We start from the raw sequence: 19952 nt of genomic DNA on the forward strand, positions 1-19952 counted from the left end.
TATCTCTCTATGAGCACACTGTCGCGCTGAGCTAAAGGATCCTGTCTGTCCCGCAATATACGCTGAATTCTGAGGACTCTCCTTATCAATCTTGCACCTTCCGCAATGGGTGGCTCGCGTATACGGACAGGACATGGCTGCGACAGGCTTCCCAAATCCACCTTCGCTTTTATAGCCGTGGTCTCTCATCTTGATTACACGAAGTAATTTACTATTACTACGGTACTCTAAAATATGAATTACATCTGGAATAATCAAATACATGAAATAGAATGATTAATGGTACATTTCCCTTTTTTTAGGAAATGACCTGTATGTATCTGTATGGAATCAATAAAAGGGTCAAGTGCTGCATTATCTTTAGTTACATTGATAACATTTATTTATGGAAAAACAGTGGTAAAATATCGCTGTTGCTTTCGTATAAATGAAGCGGACATACCTGAGTGGCCGCGATCTAATCCTGTTTACATAAAGTAAACCTGCTCCCGAGCAGCTCTGTTGCTATGACAGCAAGTCGCGGATGAGCTTCGGGGAACCGAACGATCCAAGATCACGCGAAATCGTCAACAATCAAATCCAGCTAACTTACTTAGCGAGGTACGAAGAACGGGCCCCTGAGCATTAAAAGTCAAACCTCTGATATATATTTCTTTTTTGTTGTTGTTGTTGAAAACAACAAAATGTGGTTTAGAACTAGAAGATTTAGATTTACAGACTTCAAAACTTGGCAAGAACAGAGTTTTGTTTTGTTTTTAAGTAAAGGATTTAAAGCTGCTTTTATCTGCTTCCTTATTAACAAGGAGTCGCCACAGTGGGTAGCTCCATGTGTTTGACCTGAATAGATACATAAATAGTTACAGGTCAAATTTGATTCTAGAGCACACTGAATGTCTAGGAAAAATGTGTTTTTGTGTCTTTTGGTACTTTAGGAAAGGTCATAAAATTTCAGAATTAAAAAAATGTAACTATTTTTTACTGCTGTCAAATTTCAAAGATGGCTCAAATTTAACCCGAACAGTATGTAAAAGTTAAAGTAAATATCTTGAACCTTATTGGCAGGGTACCCTCTCTCACAGCTCAGAAGGTGTGCACAATACTTTTAGCCAATCAGATTTAGGAATAAAAGAACGTCTCCTGCCATGTCTTCTTTTAAGCTTTCACAAACCTGTCTCTGCCCACTTCCACCCACACGGACCCCACATCTTCTACTATTTCTGTGAGAAGAGAGGCGACTGGTGAGTTCCAGCTTTAGAAGGTAGAGAGCTGTTAGTGAAATGCATTAAATACTATTTTTCTGGATCAGGTGACGCTGAAGAGAAGTAGCAAACAGACGCAGGGATTAGTTATCACTTTTAAGCCTTTGCCTAAGCCATTATCTCGCTACCGACCATAAAATATTTGATACAACAGTTTAATGGCCCATTGTATTGTGTTTCACCATTGTTTAATTAAAACACAAAGAAAGTATACGTTCACTGTGGTTCTAAAGTCTGAAACTCAAACGCATTAAACTTTAGACTTCTCCTTTTTTCTTCGTTTCTTGGGAAAGAAAGTTCCTTCCTGTTTTTAAGTGTGCATACTTGTATGTGAATGGACACCACTCTCTTTCTACTCCCAGCACTCAAAGAACTTGTGTGTGAATGTTTGTGTTTGTGTGATAAAGATGTCTGCATTTCATTTGAATTGTTCTTATAACCACAGCTAGGTCACTCATCAACTCTAAACTAGAAAATGATTTGTGCTGTTTGATGCTCACCACAGCTAAACGTCACAGAGTGAACGTCACACTTCAGGTTTTATTCAGCTCTATTTTGCACAGCGCTGGATGACTCAGCACTTTCATGTCTGTTGATAACTGTGACGGGCAATATTTCTTTACAGCGGCCATAAAAAAGAAGAATCATGGTGAAAGCTAAGTCATGGGTAATGACTCAGCACTTTGACGGCTTCCCAAAGAAAAGTGACTTTGGGCTGAAGGTGGAGGAGCTCCCTGAGCCCAAAGATGGAGGTACGTCTTTCTTCTTTCTCTCTACAGGAGAGCACCTTCTTCAGTTTTTGTCAAACATTAAGCATCGAGCACTTTAAATGAGTTTAGTTTTGTTTGCAGAGGTGCTGTTGGAAGCTGTGTTTCTCAGTGTCGACCCGTACATGAGGTGATCAGAGAGCAGCGTCACTCATTACTGAACTACTTTAATGCTCCTGATATAAATGCATATTGTAACACACCCCTGGTCCCAACAGGCCCTTCAGCAAAACCCACATGAAGGAGGGAGATGTGATGATCGGAGGTCAGGTGGCCAAGTAAGAAACACAAACACACCTGCACACAGAAAACTTGCATGATGTGCTGTGATGTGTACGTTTACTGACACAGTCTGTATCTGCTGTTAATAACACAGCGACATAAACCCTCTGATAAGTAAAGTTCCTGTGAAGTCTCAAGCTGAACATGAAAAGAAACACTGAAACTTTCTGGCCTGATTAACAGCTGAAATCATAGAAGAATCTGAGAAGACAACTGTACCTTTACTTTGTTGCTTTAACATTTAGTGTATATCATTTTTCTATGCCAGGGATTCAAAAATGCAGATAATAAAAGAAACACAGATTCCTACTGCTATGCTTGCTTGGGGAGCAGATTAAATTGATTGAAATGTCGGGATTAATGTGAAAAAGCACAAAATCACACTGATGACCAGGTAACTTCAAGACTTTGTTACAAAGACAAACTTGAAACAAAGACGCCCACCACCAAAATTAATATTTGCACAGATTAATTTTGTGTTCTGACTGTTTGCAAACTGAATTATCCCAGTGACAGGACAGACTGAAGTGAAAACAGGTGAAAGCTTTTTTGTTTTTTTTAATATTATGTTACTGTTTTCCTTTAGAGTGATCCAGAGTAAAAATCCAGCGTTTCCTGTGGGAAGCCACGTTGTGAGTGACAGCGGGTGGAGAACCCACACGCTCAGTGATGGGACCGGCCTCACTCCCATCCTGTCCGAGTGGCCTAAAGATGTGTCCCTGTCTCTGGCTCTGGGTGCCATCGGGATGCCCGGGTAAGACAGATTTAAGTAACCTGCATGGATCATAGTCACTTTCTATTGGATGTTAAATCGTGGTAGGATGTTCTGACTTTTCCAGCAGATAGATCGATGTGAAGTTATATCAGCTGAATCTTAAATGTAAACTAAAAGCATTTGAGAAATTCATCTTAGTGATGTAATACTTTCCTTTTAAGTGTTTGTAAGGTGTTTAAGAGGTCAGCTAAACATGGTAATAGACACCAGAGTAAGTAATGAGCAGGAAATAGTTTTATTTTAAGAATATAAATATATGTAAGTGGCTAACTCCAGATGTTTTGCTGATGAGCTGAAGCAGAGTTTGTAAGCAGTGATCTTTGTGGATATAATTAATCTGGCAATCAAAGAGGCAACAGCTGGATTTACTGTTTCTGTCTCTCTGCAGACTGACGGCTGTTTATGGGATAGAAGACGTGTTGGGTCTAAAGGAGGGTGAGACCCTGCTGGTGAACGCTGCAGCTGGAGCGGTGGGCTCCGTGGTGGGACAGATCGCCAAGATCAAGGGCTGTAAGGTGGTGGGCTCGGCAGGCTCTGATGCCAAAGTGTTTTTTCTCAAAGAGCTGGGATTTGATGAGGCCTTCAACTACAAAACTGTGGGTTCCCTGGAGGAGGCTCTGAGGAAGGCTTCACCTGAAGGATACGATTGTTTCTTTGAGAACGTGAGCAGTGGTGGTGCAGTTTCAAGCTTGCATTTAATATTTAATCATTGCTCTACTCTTCTCTTGCATTCACACTGCATTCCTCACAGCACGTTACAATGCGTGTAAGTGACACTGCTGCTTGGTTTTAGGTGGGAGGCCCTTCGTCAGATGTCGTCCTGCAGCAGATGAAGAACTTCGGAAGAATAGCTGTGTGTGGAAGTATCTCCACCTACAATGACAGCCAACCCCAGACAGGTTCGTTACTGCCCTAACTTACTTTTTATTTTAAAAACTCCTGAGAGTTTTGTTCCTGCTAGGGAACAACCAGGGTTAGTGCACAGACACGACCACCAGGCAGACCACCACATCTGTCTAGCACTTTCAAAACCCTCTTATTGGTTTTTGGTGACCGAAGAGCTCACCCTGATTGGTCAAGGGCGGAGTCCTTCCAGGACATGAACTCTCGCACATAAGGATGATTTCAACATGTAAATTAATCAGAATGTTTTTGGTTTTTTTTGTATGTAATTTGTATAGTATTTTTTTCTCTCTTATTTCTTTTCTAAATGTACTTGTATATTGTTCACATGTTGAAATAAATTACCAAATACCAAATAAGTGTAAGGCAGGGGTAGGCAACTCCAGGGCTCGAGTGCCGGTGTCCTGCAGGTTTTAGATGTGTCCTTGATCCAACACATCTGATTTAAATGGCTAAATGACCTCCTCAACATGTCTTGAAGTTCTCCACAGGCTGGTAATGAACTAATCATTTGATTCAGGTGGGTTGACACAGGATGATATCTAAAACCTGCAGGACACCGGCCCTCGAGGCCTGGAGTTGCCTACCCCTGGTGTAAGGTGACTCCCAGAAACAGATTAAAAACACAATAAAAGCATGCGATAAGCTATAAGAACTAAAAATCACACTTAAGAATATAATTAAAAGATTAAAAATGACAAAAGCCTACATCTCATGTGAAAAAAGGCAAACCTAAAACAAACCACCCTGGCCCGGGATGACACACACATAACCAGCTACTCCCTGAGGTCATGTGATCAGGGCGTGCTGTCTGTACATTGTTCAAGGCTGAAAACAGTGTGTCCCACACTCTGGTTTTTATGTTCAGCATTTTTGTTGTGAAGCACTTTTGAATAAAAATATCACAACATGCTGTATAGATCAAGTTTTACTGATAATTTGTGAGTCGGCTCTGTGCACGCTGATGAATGATCTCATTCTTGTTGCCAGCTGGGGTGTTCAGAGCTTTCATGACCAAACTTTAGGGATTCATTTGAATTACAGGTATAAAGGTATGTAGATGGTATTAGACTGAAGTGGAACAGTGACCTTTCTGGAGGGGGCCTGGACCCCAAAGGCCCACACACAGCACTGTGAAGAACACAAAATGCATTTAATACACCTGCAACAACTTCTTCTGTATTCATGTGTTTTTTCCACTAGAGGGAGAAGCTGCACTGCTAAAGATCCACAAGTGCTGTGGAGGCACACAGATGGTTATTGTAGACATGAACTGTAGTTTCTGTGAGTGAAAGATGGGTTAAATTTTTCTCTTGAACGGCCTGTGTTTTAGGTCCGTATCCCTACTTCACCATGATCTTTAAGGAGCTGAAGATGGAGGGATTCTTGCAAAGTAGGTGGGAGAACAGGCACCCTGAGACCCTCAAGAGACTGTTAGCGTGGGTGAAAGAGGTTAGTGTGAGCCTTTCTTTTAAGTAAAGATATAAACATCAGTTACCTGTGTTTCTGTTTTGATGTATTGTATTTGTGATCTGTGTATTGTGCGTCCACAGGGCAAACTGCAGTGTCGGGAGCACGTCACAAAAGGCTTTGAAAACATGCCGGCTGCTTTTATGGGGATGTTGCAGGGAGAAAACATGGGCAAGGCCGTCGTCGCAGTCTGAAGAGTTCAATGCAAGAGAGCCAGCATTACTAATAACTGCCATTATTACACAATCTATCAATTAATGAAGGATTAATCAATAACTATGGAAAACAATAATTCCACATTAACATTTCAAATTCCTGATTACTTTTATAATCACAATGATATCAAAGATTAAAGCAACTCTGGGATTTAGAAATGTGATTTCTAATCTAAACAGCATTACTTTGTAATAAATCATTAAAGCTACATCTGAAACAAACCATCCACAATTGGAAGAGTGAAACTTTTAATCTCTAGACTTGAAAATTTCCTTAAGAAGGAGAAAATGGTGATAACTGTAAGACTTTCACTTTGCTGTGGTGAACAGTGTGGTTCTAGAATCTATTCTCATATTAAAATATCGATATTATAGTACTTTGGGGTAAATTTGTAGTTTTTCATTAACAGGAACACAGTGAAAAGAAACTATATCATTCGGATCGTCTAAATGGGAAGGAACTACTTCCTCTTACGCCTTTCATAGTCATATGTGAAATACAGCTGTATAAATGTGTCGCAGCCCCTGGCGTGCGCACTCACAACAGTGACTGAGCCTAAACGGAGTCATGTGTGGACGTATTTTACCTCCACAAACAGTCAAGACTTGGTTTGCGATGCATGTGGCATCACAGTGAGGTGTTGTGGCAACACCACTTACCTCGTCAAACACATCAGAGTAAATCATATCACAGAATATGACGAGCTTATGTTGAAGCAAACTGAAGAGGAGGAGAGGGACAGGTGCTGCTAGAGCAAAACAGACGTCTCTTGCGGAGTCCTGTAGTGCTGCAGGCAGGCAACGTGTTCAAATAGCGCAAAACTTCAGGTTTTTTATTTCTATATGGTTATTCTGCATCATTAAGCAAGAAGAACAAGTAGTCTGATGTCCTGTAATCATTATGAAGCTCTATTATTACAATTACAATATATAATTCTATTATGTATTGTATTATGAAATACAATGAAACATTATGTTTTTGTTCAGAGTATCGGTATAGGACTTTGTAGGTGATGTCACGCCGCAATGCATTGTGGGAGTGCGGCACCATTTCAGCGAATGCAACCCCCCCTCCGTGTTGGAAGGAAGATTGCTACAAACCATACTTAAAAGCAGCTAAAAAGACAAAGGACGTTATAGACACAGATTCAAATGCAAAGAGATGGTACTTGCAAAAAATACCGTGCATTGGAAATGTGGACCCGTATGAAATAACGGCAGTGGAGTAGAAACCCTGAAGACCAACCGCTATTGACTAAGCCTGATATAGTTATACAAGGACTGTTACAGATGAACCTGCATACTGGGTTTTGCTGGGTAATATGACCAAGATACAGTCAGTGGTTGGCCATAAGATAGACTTCTCCTCTCTAGCTCTCAATCAAAACCATTGACTGTAGAAAAGATGGACGATGCGGCACCGCCTCCTCCCATTGTGCAAAAATGAAGCCAAAATATCCCGCTTGTGGAGGCTGCCATCTTGCAAATTTGGAGCCAGAGTCTGCGCAGTAGTGACTTGAGGTGGAGCGACTGTGTAATGCTCCCACCCACACACCCGCTGGACGTGACCGCAAACACGCCCCTCTACCAGTGTTGCCAACTCCTCAGTAAGGAAAATCACTATCCGGTTGTTCAGTGATGACGCGACGAATCCTACTTCCGGGTCTAAAGTAGTCTGTGTTTAATATGGCTTTTGTGTTGTTAACATGTTTAATGTTATGTATTTTCTTCTATTTGATCTCAAAAAGCTCCTAAAACAGTCAGTGATCACTGTTGACCTCCCTCGGCTTTTATTACCGCTAATCATTTATTTAAGCTCAGTTTTTAAAACCTTAGGATGTAACTACAGCCCAGCCCATGCAGCAGTATATGAATGACTAACCTCGTATTGTGGATGGATTATCTCAGTTGTTCTCCTGGCTGAAGTTTGGTCCTTTTACAGCATCCTGCCATGCGATTACATTTGTTTCTGACCACCGAGAACACTCACGTTAACTTTTATCGAGTGGAAAAAAAGTTAGCTTGTTTATATTATGCTAACATAGCTGTGTCGCTAGCTGTCACGTAGCACATCATTATATACCAGCTAGCCCAACTTCAGTAACCCTACAAACGTCACTGCTGTTTAGTTTTCTGTCTTCATTTATGTTGGAAGTGATAACAGAGCTGTACGTTTTAATTTGTTTCCAAAACCCCGCAGTCAGGACATGCTATATTGTATTTAGATAGAAGCTAGCGAGCTAACTCCCTGCTAACTTCTAACTCCGTTAAATGTCATAAATTCCGTTTTCATGGATGCCTGGATGTTAAACTCAATTGTTACACCTGGTAGAGGAGAAGGCTGATCATTTTATTAAAGATGAAAGACTTTAGACAGTTTTTCAACTCTCAGTAATGCCATAGTGATCGTTTGATATATGGACCTGCAGCGGAGTTTAGACCCAGACACGGCTAGTGACGTCAGACTGAACAACCGGATTGGTTGTCCTAAGTCGCTAGAAGTCGCTAAATGACGTCATCGCCTAATTTGCATAATTGGTCATGCTAATCTAATTGTAACCTATGTTGTTGGAGAGAGAAATAACATCGTGGAAGAGACATAAAGTGAGTAAAAAACGTCCTAAATGCATTTAGAGTTTATTTAGAACTACAAATTAAATTTCTTTTAGCAATTATTGTTTTTTTTTAATGTCACAATTCCAACCCTGCTCCTTTACCCGGGCTTGGACCGGCAAAAGTGACCCGAAATAGGCACTCTGGTGGAGTTACTTTGTGTGTGTGTGTTTATAAGTAGTTTTAAACCTTGTGATCCACAAAACAGCATAACAGTAAAAGAGTAAAAGAAGAACTGACTGCGTTGCAGCACCTGCTGCTTGTTGAGAGTAAAAGCGATACGCGCTTTCACGTCTTTTTTTAGCAACTTTTTTTTAAGAAAAAAAGTCGCTAAGGGGTCTGAAAACTCGCTAAATATAGCGACAAAGTCGCTAAGTTGGTAACACTGCCCTCTACACTTTTACTTAGCCCGGCGGCTGCTCGAATTCTTTTGCTGGTTTACCGCGACTGACGACTCGTTTAATTAAGGTAAATACAACCATGTCACTGTTATAAAAAATAGACACACAGCTTATCATCTTATAGTTCTAAAACATCTAAAATCACTCTGTTGTTAATTCGTTAGTTAGATTAGCCGCTAGCATACGCACTGTGTTGGAGGCTTGTTGCTAGTTAGTTAGCGATGCTACACACCTGCTACTCTAATAGTCTGTGTTATTGAAGGATTCAGCACTTCTTATGTTTTATCCATTTTTAGACAGCGATGAGATCATCTGCACACTCTGCAGAAGACCAGAGTTACTGTTAATATCAAAAATATAATGCTGTCCTTTCAGATTTTAACAGAAGACTGTGAGTGTAATGGATTTAAAACTGTTTAAATCTCTACAGCCTGGTAACATGAAAACTTTAAAAACAGCAGCAGAACGTTTCAGTAGTGTAGTCTAATTTGTTCTGTTCATTTAATAATAGAGTCCATATTATATCAACAGCTACATTAACCCTGGAGAGAAACTAGTGAGGGAGACCAACAGGACCAAGCTGGATTTCCTGGCTCCAGAGGTTTGGAGAAACTTCTTGCCTTTCTTTCATCACAGCTGTCCTGTGCCAGAAGTTCTGTTGACCCACTGAAAGAGGCTTCATTTAAGAAACACCAGGAACACTGAAGCTCATCGCATTGATCAAGCAGGACTCATGATCTTCACCAGCAGCTCCCTCACAGGGAAATCTTCAGCACTCCTCTGTAGGCCGGCCCCAGAAGATGGATAAACCCAGCATTTCATGAACACTGTGATGGAGACCTTTGGTTTGTGTAATGTTATAAATATTCGGATACTCCCCAAAGGCTCCAGGCTTTTACATAAAGATATTACACAGCAAAATCTCCAGTGTTAAATTAACACTGGAGAGTGTCTATATGGGTCCACTCCTCTGAGTGTTAAATACAACACTGTTGAGTGTTAAATTAACACTTTTGACAGTGTTATATGTTTAAAAGTAACCTAGTCAGTTTTGAAGATTAACAATGGCTAACACTGAGCAGTGCTGATTTTCTAACACTGGAAAATAACTCAAAATGTTAGAAATATTCCAGTCATCAAGGAGCTCAGATGGAGAGATGACCGATAAGGACGAGGAAGAAATTGAGCTCCCGGGCGAATCAGCTCTAAGAGAACAAGAAGAAATAAAACCAGCTGCAGAAAGGCAAGGTATCCGAGCTCCAACCCCAGCAGAAGTGGTTGCAGCTGACATCGTAAATGAGATACTTGGGAACACGGGTTCAAGCAGCGAAGAGCTCTGTAAGAGGTGTAGCTTGCCCAAACCTGCCTTTCATGCAGGATTAATTATCAACAAGCTGAGAGACTTCTTCTCCAGATGTTTGCCATCCACCTCTCACTCCCGGCTCAAAGCACACAAACACCGCTTTTCCATGTTTGCGAAAAAACAATTTGAAAAAATGGAAAAAGAGCTGAGAAAAGTAATAAAGGCAAACAGGAAATTTGTTGTTTGTCTAAAAAACATTTGCAGGTTCCACAAGTATGAAACAGTGCCCTCAGATGAAAGTGTGGCTTTCAGCCTCCCAGGGTCCCACAGTACAGAGGCTCATTGAGCCCCTTCACGAAACACACTGCTTTGTTACATATGTTCTTCTCCAGTCGACTTTGACAACATTAGATCAGACGTTAATGAGTTATTTGAGAAATTAACAAAGAAAGAAAAACTCTTCCTCGTCCACAAAACAGTGGGAAACATTAGACACAGTGAGGCAACCAGAGATTTTACTGTGAAGTTAACGGCAAAAGTGTTTGATCTACTTATGACGGATCGACTATATCAAATCCCCAAACCTCTAATGGGTAGATCCCTCTCAAACACCGTCATCTCCAGGACTCCACAGCCAGCACATGGCTCTAAGCGTCCCTTTTCTGCTGAAGTCCTCTATGTCCTCATAGAAGACGCAGTAGAAAAGTTTTTACAAAAACTTTTACTCTGGGTGGAGAACGAAGACGTAGATCAAATGATTGAGGACAAGGTCTCTGTCACTGTGGAAGACATCCAGAACATTATTAAAAGAACAAGGACCCCAACAAAGGAAAGCACAGATTCAGATGGCAGTGGAAGAGAATCTGTTCCATTACCTGTAACACCAAATTCTGGGAGCATGACCCCAGAAAAATGCTCTGTGGAACCTGATCAGACACCAAATTCTGGGAGCATGACCCCAGAAAAATGCTCTGTGGAACCTGATCAGACACCAAATTCTGGGAGCATGACCCCAGAAAAATGCTCTGTGGTACCTGATCAGACACCAAAATCTGGGAGCATGACCCCAGAAAAATGCTCTGCCAGCGTTTCAGGCGTTCTCAAGGATTCCTCTGACCTGTCAGAGGTGCGTTCCGTATCAGTGTCATCTTCTGATGCTGAGAAAATTTGCAATGACCTCACCATTATCCTCATGATGAGACTCATCAAAAAATCAAAACGTGAAACTCAAAACTTTTTTGCCAGGACCACATCTACTACAAAAGAACTACACGTGGTCATCAACCGTGTGAATGACCTGATGCGGCCTGAACTCATCAGCACAGAGTCCACCACAAGTCTGACAAATAACAGGAAAAAGTTAATCAAGAAAATAGCCAAATGCCTCATCAGGGAGTTTGGCTCCCCAGACAATGTGTTAAAGGCTGCGATGGCAAATGATGCGTCTTTTGATGAGGCTCTGATAAAACATCTAAAAATCCGCCTCGGAGTCATCCCCAGTCCTCCCAAAAAGTCCAAAATTTCCAGGTTTTTTTCAGCGGTGGGAAAAGCTCTGCGAAAACCCTTTAGGTGGTTCACTAAAGCCAGAGATGATTAAAATGACATCCTGGCTTCCCCCGCTGCCCTGCTTCTTTTAACATCTTGAAGCAGAATTTTAGCATCTAATCCAAATTTTAACAACTGTAGTTCACGCCATCTCGTCTCGTTTTTGATTTCCATCCCCCCCAAGCGGTCGCAGCGGATGGCCGCCCCTTCTGAGCCCGGTTCCGTTGGAAGTTTCTTCCTTTTAAAGGGAGTTTTTCTTCCCCACAGTCGCCTAGTGCTTGCTCAGAGGGGGATCATTTGATTGTTGGGGGTTCTCTGTAGTACTGTAGGGTTTTGACCTTACAGTACAAACAGGGAGGAGACTTTGTGATTTGGCGCTTGATATTTAAAATATCTAATTTGGCATGAAATAAAAAAAATCTAAATTAAAAATACATTCCAACTTTGTTTGTGTTTTTCTTCTGTTGTCAAATATGTAGAAAGTGTTGCACGTGTGATTTTAGTCATTTGGCATCAATATGTAGGCAACATGTGTGTGTTTGTGATCATGCTGCATCTATTTTTGTCTGATTTGTGTCTTATTTTAGTCAATTTACATCTACACTCAACAAAAATATAAACGCAACACCTTTGTTACTGCTCCCATTCCCCATGGGATGGACGTAGAGACCTAAAATTCATTCCAGATACACAATATAACCATCCCTCCCAAACAGTGGTCACAAATCAGTCCAAATGTGTGGTAGTGGGCACATCTGCCATATTGAGATAATCCATCCCACCTCACAGGTGTGCCACATCAGGATGCTGATCTGACATCATGAGTAGTGCACAGGTGTACCTCAGACTGCCCACAACAAAAGGCCACCCTGGAATGTGCAGTTTTGTCTCACAGCAAAATGCCACAGATGCCACAAGCAATGAGGGAGCGTGCAACTGGCATGCTGACAGCAGGAATGTCAACCAGATCTGTCGCCCGTGCATTGAATGTTCATTTCTCAACCATAAGCCGTCTCCACAGGCGTTTCAGAGAATATGGCAGCACATCCAACCGGCCTCACAACCGCAGACCTCGTGTAACCACACCAGCCCAGGACCTCCACATCCAGCAGGTTCACCTCCAAGATCGTCTGAGACCAGCCACCCAGACAGCTGCTGGAACAATTGGTTTGCACAACCAAACAATTTCTGCACAAACTGTCAGAAACCGTCTCAGGGACGCTCAACTGCATGCCCGTCGTCCTCATCGGGGTCTTGACTTGACTCCAGCTCGTCGCCGTAACAGACTTGTGTGGGCAAATGCTCACATTCGATGGCGTCTGGCACGTTGGAGAGGTGTGCGCTTCACGGATGAATCATGGTTCACATTGTTCAGGGCAGATGGCAGCTGAGAATGTCCCAGTTCTTGCATGGCCAGCATACTCACCGGACATGTCACCCATTGAGCATGTTCGGGATGTGCTTGACCGGCGTATACGACAGCGTGTACCAGTTCCCACGAATATCCAACAACCTCGCACAGCCATTGAAGTGGAGTGGACCAACATTCCACAGGCCACAATTGACAATCTGATAGACTCCATGCGACGATGTGTTGCACTGCATGAGGCAAATGGTGGTCACACCAGATACTGACCGGTTCTGGGTCCCCAGACCCCCAATAGCGCAAAAAACTGCACATTCCAGGGTGGCCTTTTGTTGTGGGCAGTCTGAGGTACACCTGTGCACTACTCATGATGTCAGATCAGCATCCTGATGTGGCACACCTGTGAGGTGGGATGGATTATCTCAATATGGCAGATGTGCCCACTACCACACATTTGGACTGATTTGTGACCACTGTTTGGGAGGGATGGTTATATTGTGTATCTGGAATGAATTTTAGGTCTCTACGTCCATCCCATGGGGAATGGGAGCAGTAACAAAGGTGTTGCGTTTATATTTTTGTTCAGTGTATTTTGTGGCCCAAATGTGTGGATCCTTTTTGACATTGCTATGTTTCGTCTTAATGCTTCACGTTGGTTGTTGGTGTTTGTGCTCATTTTGATTCTAGATGTAGACCTGCCATCTGAAAATTAGCACATCGCCCACTTGGAGCATTTTTTCGTTAGTCCAGGGGTTTAACACATTTTCTATTTCAGAAAGGGCAAATACCTCGGTTACTTTACTACTGACCAAATAAATGATGATGATGACATATACAGACAACGATGTGAGCTCTATGTGCAGGCAAATACAGTTTAACACTAATTCTGCTTTTGTTCACTTCCAGTTAAAGTGATTTTGTTTATGTTTGTTTGTTGCATACTATTATATACTGGCCCCGTGTGGTCAGGATAGCTAGAGGGGGTAGTGCCAGTCAGATGTTTGTAGCTGTGGGTGTTTGGACTTTTAAAGCACTTTTAAGAAAGTTAATGTTCACTTTTAGAGAACGACTAGACGGCAGTGAGTGGTTCCAGTTACTCATGCAGTCTGAGGAAGGTGAAGTGTTTGTGTATTTATTGATTTCTTTTAAGTCACTGTGTATTTTATGTACATTATAAGTTTATAAGTCCTGTCAGCCCTGTGCTGTGACAAGAAGTCACACACTCAGCTGCTCTTAATCTGGGTTAATCTGAGTTTGTTGAAATGTGCTGGTTTTTGAGTCATACATCAGGAGTGACCTGCCGCTCAGAGCTGAGAAACATTTCCAGACATGCTACAAATAAGTTGGGATATGTTTTAAGTAATGTGATCCATGTTACACAAGTGCTTCACAAGGGCAACAGAGTGAAACACACAGGTCTTTTAAACCTCAGGGTAAACACAGACAATGAAATGTGATGTATAAAAACCAACACAATGCAGGAGAAGAAAGAACTCGCTATAGTGAAAGACAGTCCACAGAAAACAGCTGTATGGAAGCAGGTTAGGTTACTAAGATTTTGGATGGGGTCTTTGGGTGATTTGCTACCTGTGTGTTTCAGGTAGTCAACGTAAAAGGAAGTTCCACCAACTCTTATTTTTCTCTGTATCATGAACTGTGTGAATACTTTCTGTAGACTGGATCCAGGAACAACCTCACCCTTAAACAAGAAAAACAACTTCCAATGACACAGCAGTTTCACATACCTGAGTAACAGCCTGAGGTGCATTTATCTCATTGTTTTGGATAACTAGGCAAAAATACTCAAGTGGCATTGTTTTAAGACATTTTGTTAAAAATACTTGTTATATGTTAAAACATTTGGTATTTAAAAAATCAGCCATGCAAGACTTTAGTAGTTTTATTCAGGGTTCAAGAACCTGATTCTTGACTCTTTATTCTGACTCCCACCAGTTTTATGCGAGTCATTCTAAAAATAGTTTACTGCTATACATAAAATAAAGAAAAGGGTTAAAAATCAATAGAAAGGTTGATAACATTTATTTTATAATAAGATGAAATGTTGCATTTATCAGACTAACACAGAGGACTTCAGAGCTGCTCTTACCAAATGGACAAATACATGTTTATCTGTCTGTGTGGTGCATGTTGGACTTGTTCTTATCTGTACACAAGTACAGATACTTAAGCAGAAGTCAAAACACGGATTGGGCTCCACACTGAGTCCCTGTGTGCAGTCTGAAACTCAAATGACCGTTTAGATGTTTTACATATGAGATATTAAAAACTTAGGCTGGATCCAGGCAAAGTTTCCCTGAACAGAGGTTGTATTTGTGCTCTTTCCTGCCTCCCTGCACACACTGTTGTTGTCCTGATGTGTTTGTGCTGACTTTGTTTGTGTGCATGAGGTTAAATGGCCCAAAGCTGCTGCAGACCTCGTTCTCAAGACTCATGTTTTCCTATTTCACTGAATTTCTGTTGAGTATCTTCATCACTGTATAGCTGCACGTCTGGTTGTGTAAGACACACTTAGAGTAGAGACTATCTGTGTGTTACACAAAGCATTTCTCAAATCTTAATTTGATATTTATTGTGTGTGTGTGTGTGTCCTCTTCCTCACTTGTGCTCAAACAAAGGCTCACTGACACACAGTAGAACAGCAGCCTGAAAAGCCGGTTTTAACCACTGGTTTGGCATTATACCAGTACCTAATTAAGATCCAGTTCATGCATTTGAAGAAAGACACAAATGCTGGTGCTCAAAAAGCACAGTAACAACAACCTGTTGGTGTAAAGTGGGAACAAGTGAGTTCAGTGGCTGTAGGAGGGTCTAACACAAGAACTTCTCGCATGCAGTCCACAGACGTGAGCCAATTTCCTGCAAATTGCCCAAACCTTTGCTACATCATGTAGTTGTTGGCTGGTTTTCAAAATGCGCTAATGAACCAACACATCACGTTCACCAGCAATACAGTGTCTGCTGTTAACTGCCAGCTCCAACATATGCTGCTACATACTTGTACTATTCTGACATTTTTATCAAAGTACAAAATACCAATCCATTCATAATTCATTTATTAAACTTTTTGAACACAAAACATACAAAGTAATTCAGGATCACAGCCAAACTGTCATTAAAAACGGAATTAAAAGTATTGAGCGGTTTCATATTGCAGCCAGTTGTTAAGACAGGGACATTAACCTGTTACAAGATATGTGGATGTATTATTGACTGTGCGGGATAGACTTCATTGTCATGAGTAACACAGTAATATCAAAGATATGTGAGGCAGATTTTGTTTTTGGTGGGACATCTCATCTGAGCTCTCTCACTTTTTGATGTAGTTGAGCTTCATCAGCACCGGTGAACTCATACACCTGAAAGAGGAGGACATTGAGTTAAAAATGGCATTTAAAAAATGACATAATTTTCCATTTATCCTCAATGAATTGTAAAATAGGACACAATCGGCTTATCACTAACAACCCAAACCTTGACTTAAATGTGATTTAACTCAGTTTCTTTAATCCTGAGACCATATATCCTTTATATATTTATAAATGCACCATGGGGAGCCTAGGGTGAAACAGCATTTCAGTACACTGTGTACTGTGTATACTACTGTATTGACAATAAAGCTCTTGAATCTTGAGTCTTGAATCTGAATGGAGGTATGGCTTCAAGCTTGCCTCCATTGGTTGGAAAGGATATTTGCTTTGCCGTTTAAGCCATTAGAAAATATTAAATGATTCATGTATGATCTGCCTTTAGAGGTTTTCTGTGCAAGATTAAGAGGGAATCCTTAGGGCAACATTGATCTTATATGTGCCAGTTGAAAATAATACTGAGATTATAATAGTCATTGCACAAGGCTCATTGTTTCCAGGCTCAAATTTACTACATGCTAAACATCTCCATCCAGCTACATAGGGCACTTTACCTTACCTTCTGGTTATTCTTGTAAAAGTGAAATGCAGGCATGCGGGTGACATTATAGAATGACTTCACATCCTGAAAGACAACGCAACGATATCAGATGAGCTGACCGGGTCATCAACACTGATCGCCACTGACTACGGCCGCTTCAGACCACCTTGGGCAGCTGTAGATGTGGCGAGAGGCCAAAACATGTGCAAATAAATACATTAAAAATATTGTGAAAAACACAGGCTTCTGCAGCTTTTATGCATATTAATTATAGGTTACCCAAGAGCCTGTCTACATCAGACAGTCTCTCCTTCAGACTTCAGTGTTGCCAGTTGTGCAGAGTGAAAGCTTGTTGCATTACAGTCTGTGTTGTTTAATCCGCACCAAAGCAGTTGCTGACAGATGGTCACATGAGTCAGCTAGGAGTTCTTCCAAGAGAAAAATAAATGTTTAACTAAGCTAGAAACCTATGACTTTTATTTTCATGCAATGACATGAAAACAGAAATAAAATAAATCCACACAAGGGAAGCTAAAGTGGGTTCAGCAGCAGATGAAGTAATCCTACTGCTTCTCCTGGCTTCCAAGTCAAACACGGGCTTACCCTGCCATCAGTCGCGTCCACCTTCAGGAAAATCACGTTTGCGTTGACAGGCTCCTGTGACATCTCCTGCAGGAGGGAAGATCACTGAGTCGACACGAGAGCACGCACACTACATCTTCTGCGACATCACAAGAGTTTTCATCCTTGTGAATAGGTTCTCTTATTTAATTGTCACATTGCTGCAGTTGCATGGGGATCACAATGAAGCTCTGCATAATGTCAAATGGGGGGCTAGAGCATCAGTACTATAGGTTACTCTGACTAAAGTTATTGTAATGTGTGAGGGACAGAATGAAACTTGAGATTCTCATGAATTTTGGACATGCAAAAGCTCATGAGGCAATAAGCTAAAAAAAATAAATAAAAATAAATAACGTGATTTTAAATTTAACATCACATACACAAAAAATTGGGGCCATCATTTGGCAGGGGCCACACCACTCGGCTGTGAAGTCCACCACCACCAGCTTGTCTCCAGCTTCATTCAGAATTTTCTGGAACTCATCCTACAGAGAGAAATAGAAAAGACATGATTTTTTGGATGGGTAAATGGTAGAGACTGAAACATGCTCAAATGAACTGCAACAGAGCTAACAGCAGCAGCCTCTTCTGACTGAGGGCTTGTTCATACTTGTTGCTGGTGCTACTGTTGACGGTGCAGCTGCAGCCACGACAGTTCACATGTTGGTTCATTTGACACGTTTTGCTGCATCTATTTCTAATTTCTTTCTCTCTCTCAGCTTTTCAGCTCCATCCTATAAGTTTTGTTTGTCCACTTGTATCAACCACTTCTTCCACGCTAAATTCTGTTCTGCAAGCTGCGTGAGCGCGCAGGGAAGGCTGGGAAAGTCCCGATTGCATTAGGAGTTTTGATTGTGCAATCCAGTGTTAGTGATGAAAATTAATGGATGGGCAGTTGCCGGTGCTTTGTAGGGCGGGATGCCAGTTTACTAGTCCAGCCCTGCTAACCGAGGGATTCCCTGCTCAGGATGGCCTTTGATGGCTGCATGTAAGAGTCACTGATCTGGTGATGCTGTGATCCGCTGACCTTTGTAAAGTTTATTTCCGTACAAATGCAATACAATCAGTTACAACAGGGTTCGGGAAGACTGCCTGCCTTTCCTGGAAATTTACCTAAACAACGTGTACACTTATGGCCGCGTGTGGAGCACAGGTGTTGTGTGAAGAACTGATTGTCTCCCAAAAGGTGATTTCTAATGTTTCGATGGGGCGAGGGTTTATGTGTAACGTATTGACTTATATTGATGAATAGACTTTAGTGAACAGGTTATTAAAGTGCTATATGTAAAATCAGTTTTTCGTGTATATTTCCTTTTGGCCAATTAAAACCTTCTTTATATAACTATTGTTATATTTGCTGCGATTTCTGCTGCCCTCTTGTCCAGATCTTTCTTTAAAAAGACATTTTAATATCAGTGAGAACTTTTAACTAGATAAATAAAGGGTGCCACTTCACCAGAGACGATTGCGGCTTCTAACGCGTGACTGGAAGGTTGTTTGTAGCTCAAGATGAATTTATATTATTCATGGATATCTTTGACATATATTTCATATTTTGCAGGCCAACAAGTCATTTACAGCAGTTTAAATGCGGATAATCCCTTTTTGGTAGACGATCACGTTTTGGCACACCTGCGCGCGGCTGCTCCGACACAAAACAGTGGAGCGTAAAAACATCCATTCACTTATTAGGAATGCGCCTCTCACCATATAAGGGAGAGAGGCACAGAAAACAACAAAAAAGACAAACTTACCAGATCTTTCACTTCGTGAACCATGATACCAGCTGATGAACGTGCCTCGGACAGAACAAAGTGCCAGCAGACGCCCCACGCGTTTAAACACTAAAGTTACCCGTCAGTAGTCCCGGTTAAAGCGGAAGTCTCTGTATTTATTTTACACAATAAGAGTTTTTAATGAGCTAAAGCGCAAATGTATTGGTACTTAGAGTATATAGAGTGTCGCGGTTCGAATTTTGAGGAAGAGACATACGACTGAAAGTCCATAGTGGGTCAACACAAATTATTTTATTAAAACACATATATGTGGTGAAGATAGGCACTGCAAAACATCAGGCTCCATCTCCCCCCTTACAATAGGTGGTTGTGATATTTATACTTATGATGACCAGTAGCTCGCGTCACTAAAACAGAACAGTTCCTCTTTCAGTTCCTCCAGATACATCTATTTATTCTACTTGTTAGACTTAAACAACACTTGCAATCAGTTTACCCAGACAGGCTATGTCTGTGTCGTTAATTTAAGTACATGACCTCCCTCTACCTCATCTGTTACCGGGCAAACTCCACAGCACAGGGCACACGGCCTTTATTTCCTTTCTTAAACAATCATAGAAAACATTTGTTAAATTGTATATATATAGATAAGCAATCCTTCCAGCTTGAACTTTGCTCCATTGATGCCCGTAGCTTCAAACCATTAATTAACTTAACCAAGCTTCAACCCTTTAATTATGCAATATGTGTATAACATGATTACAGT

The 19952-nt window shown here is 41.3% G+C and overlaps 3 protein-coding genes across 6 annotated transcripts; 2 read left to right on the forward strand and 1 right to left on the reverse strand.

Annotated features, from left to right (window-relative positions):
• The first annotated feature begins 1147 nt into the window (after positions 1 to 1147).
• On the forward strand, positions 1148 to 5893 carry LOC146674830 (prostaglandin reductase 1-like). Of its 3 annotated transcripts, none has more exons than XM_085398514.1 (9): positions 1148 to 1238; positions 1885 to 2011; positions 2111 to 2156; positions 2245 to 2304; positions 2895 to 3062; positions 3472 to 3745; positions 3877 to 3982; positions 5320 to 5438; positions 5540 to 5893. In XM_085398514.1, exons 2-9 carry the CDS (start codon positions 1906 to 1908, stop codon positions 5648 to 5650), a joined length of 990 nt encoding a protein of 329 aa, XP_085254640.1. In that variant the 5' UTR covers positions 1148 to 1238; positions 1885 to 1905; the 3' UTR covers positions 5651 to 5893. The 3 variants fall into 3 exon arrangements, with proteins under 3 accessions (XP_085254640.1, XP_085254648.1, XP_085254654.1); XM_085398522.1 differs by having other exon boundaries at positions 1160 to 1258; XM_085398528.1 differs by lacking the exon at positions 1148 to 1238 and adding an exon at positions 1689 to 1796.
• Positions 5894 to 8160: 2267 nt separating this feature from the next.
• On the forward strand, positions 8161 to 12767 carry LOC146674831 (uncharacterized). 2 transcript variants are annotated; one of them, XM_085398540.1, is made up of 3 exons: positions 8161 to 8275; positions 8693 to 8752; positions 9217 to 12767. In XM_085398540.1, exon 3 carries the CDS (start codon positions 10542 to 10544, stop codon positions 11583 to 11585), a length of 1044 nt encoding a protein of 347 aa, XP_085254666.1. In that variant the 5' UTR covers positions 8161 to 8275; positions 8693 to 8752; positions 9217 to 10541; the 3' UTR covers positions 11586 to 12767. The 2 variants fall into 2 exon arrangements, with proteins under 2 accessions (XP_085254666.1, XP_085254672.1); XM_085398546.1 differs by lacking the exon at positions 8693 to 8752.
• Positions 12768 to 15958: 3191 nt separating this feature from the next.
• Positions 15959 to 19320, reverse strand: LOC146674832 (thioredoxin-like). Its single transcript, XM_085398556.1, has 5 exons — positions 19205 to 19320; positions 17831 to 17935; positions 17430 to 17495; positions 16845 to 16910; positions 15959 to 16276 (listed from the first exon to the last, which is right to left on the reverse strand). Exons 1-5 carry the CDS (start codon positions 19226 to 19228, stop codon positions 16214 to 16216), a joined length of 324 nt encoding a protein of 107 aa, XP_085254682.1. The 5' UTR covers positions 19229 to 19320; the 3' UTR covers positions 15959 to 16213.
• Between the last annotated feature and the right edge of the window lie 632 nt (positions 19321 to 19952).

This window comes from Rhamphochromis longiceps, linkage group LG3 (assembly GCF_057381845.1).
Source record: "Rhamphochromis longiceps isolate RC_006_pf linkage group LG3, R_longiceps_female_GT1.1, whole genome shotgun sequence".
NCBI classification, from domain to species: domain Eukaryota; kingdom Metazoa; phylum Chordata; class Actinopteri; order Cichliformes; family Cichlidae; genus Rhamphochromis; species Rhamphochromis longiceps.

What these genes read in the sequence shown, in the direction of transcription:
- LOC146674830 (XM_085398514.1), top strand. Translation starts at nt 1,906, where the DNA reads ATGGTGAAAGCTAAGTCATGGGTAATGACTCAGCACTTTGACGGCTTC. An exon ending in GGTGCCATCGGGATGCCCGG is followed by an intron (nt 3,063 to 3,471) that starts GTAAGACAGATT and finishes GTCTCTCTGCAG; the next exon opens with ACTGACGGCTGTTTATGGGA. An exon ending in TGACAGCCAACCCCAGACAG is followed by an intron (nt 3,983 to 5,319) that starts GTTCGTTACTGC and finishes CCTGTGTTTTAG; the next exon opens with GTCCGTATCCCTACTTCACC.
- LOC146674831 (XM_085398540.1), top strand. Translation starts at nt 10,542, where the DNA reads ATGACGGATCGACTATATCAAATCCCCAAACCTCTAATGGGTAGATCC.
- LOC146674832 (XM_085398556.1), bottom strand. Translation starts at nt 19,228, where the DNA reads ATGGTTCACGAAGTGAAAGATCTG. An exon ending in TTCACGAAGTGAAAGATCTG is followed by an intron (nt 17,936 to 19,204) that starts GTAAGTTTGTCT and finishes TTCTCTCTGTAG; the next exon opens with GATGAGTTCCAGAAAATTCT. An exon ending in TTTACAAGAATAACCAGAAG is followed by an intron (nt 16,277 to 16,844) that starts GTAAGGTAAAGT and finishes CTCCTCTTTCAG; the next exon opens with GTGTATGAGTTCACCGGTGC.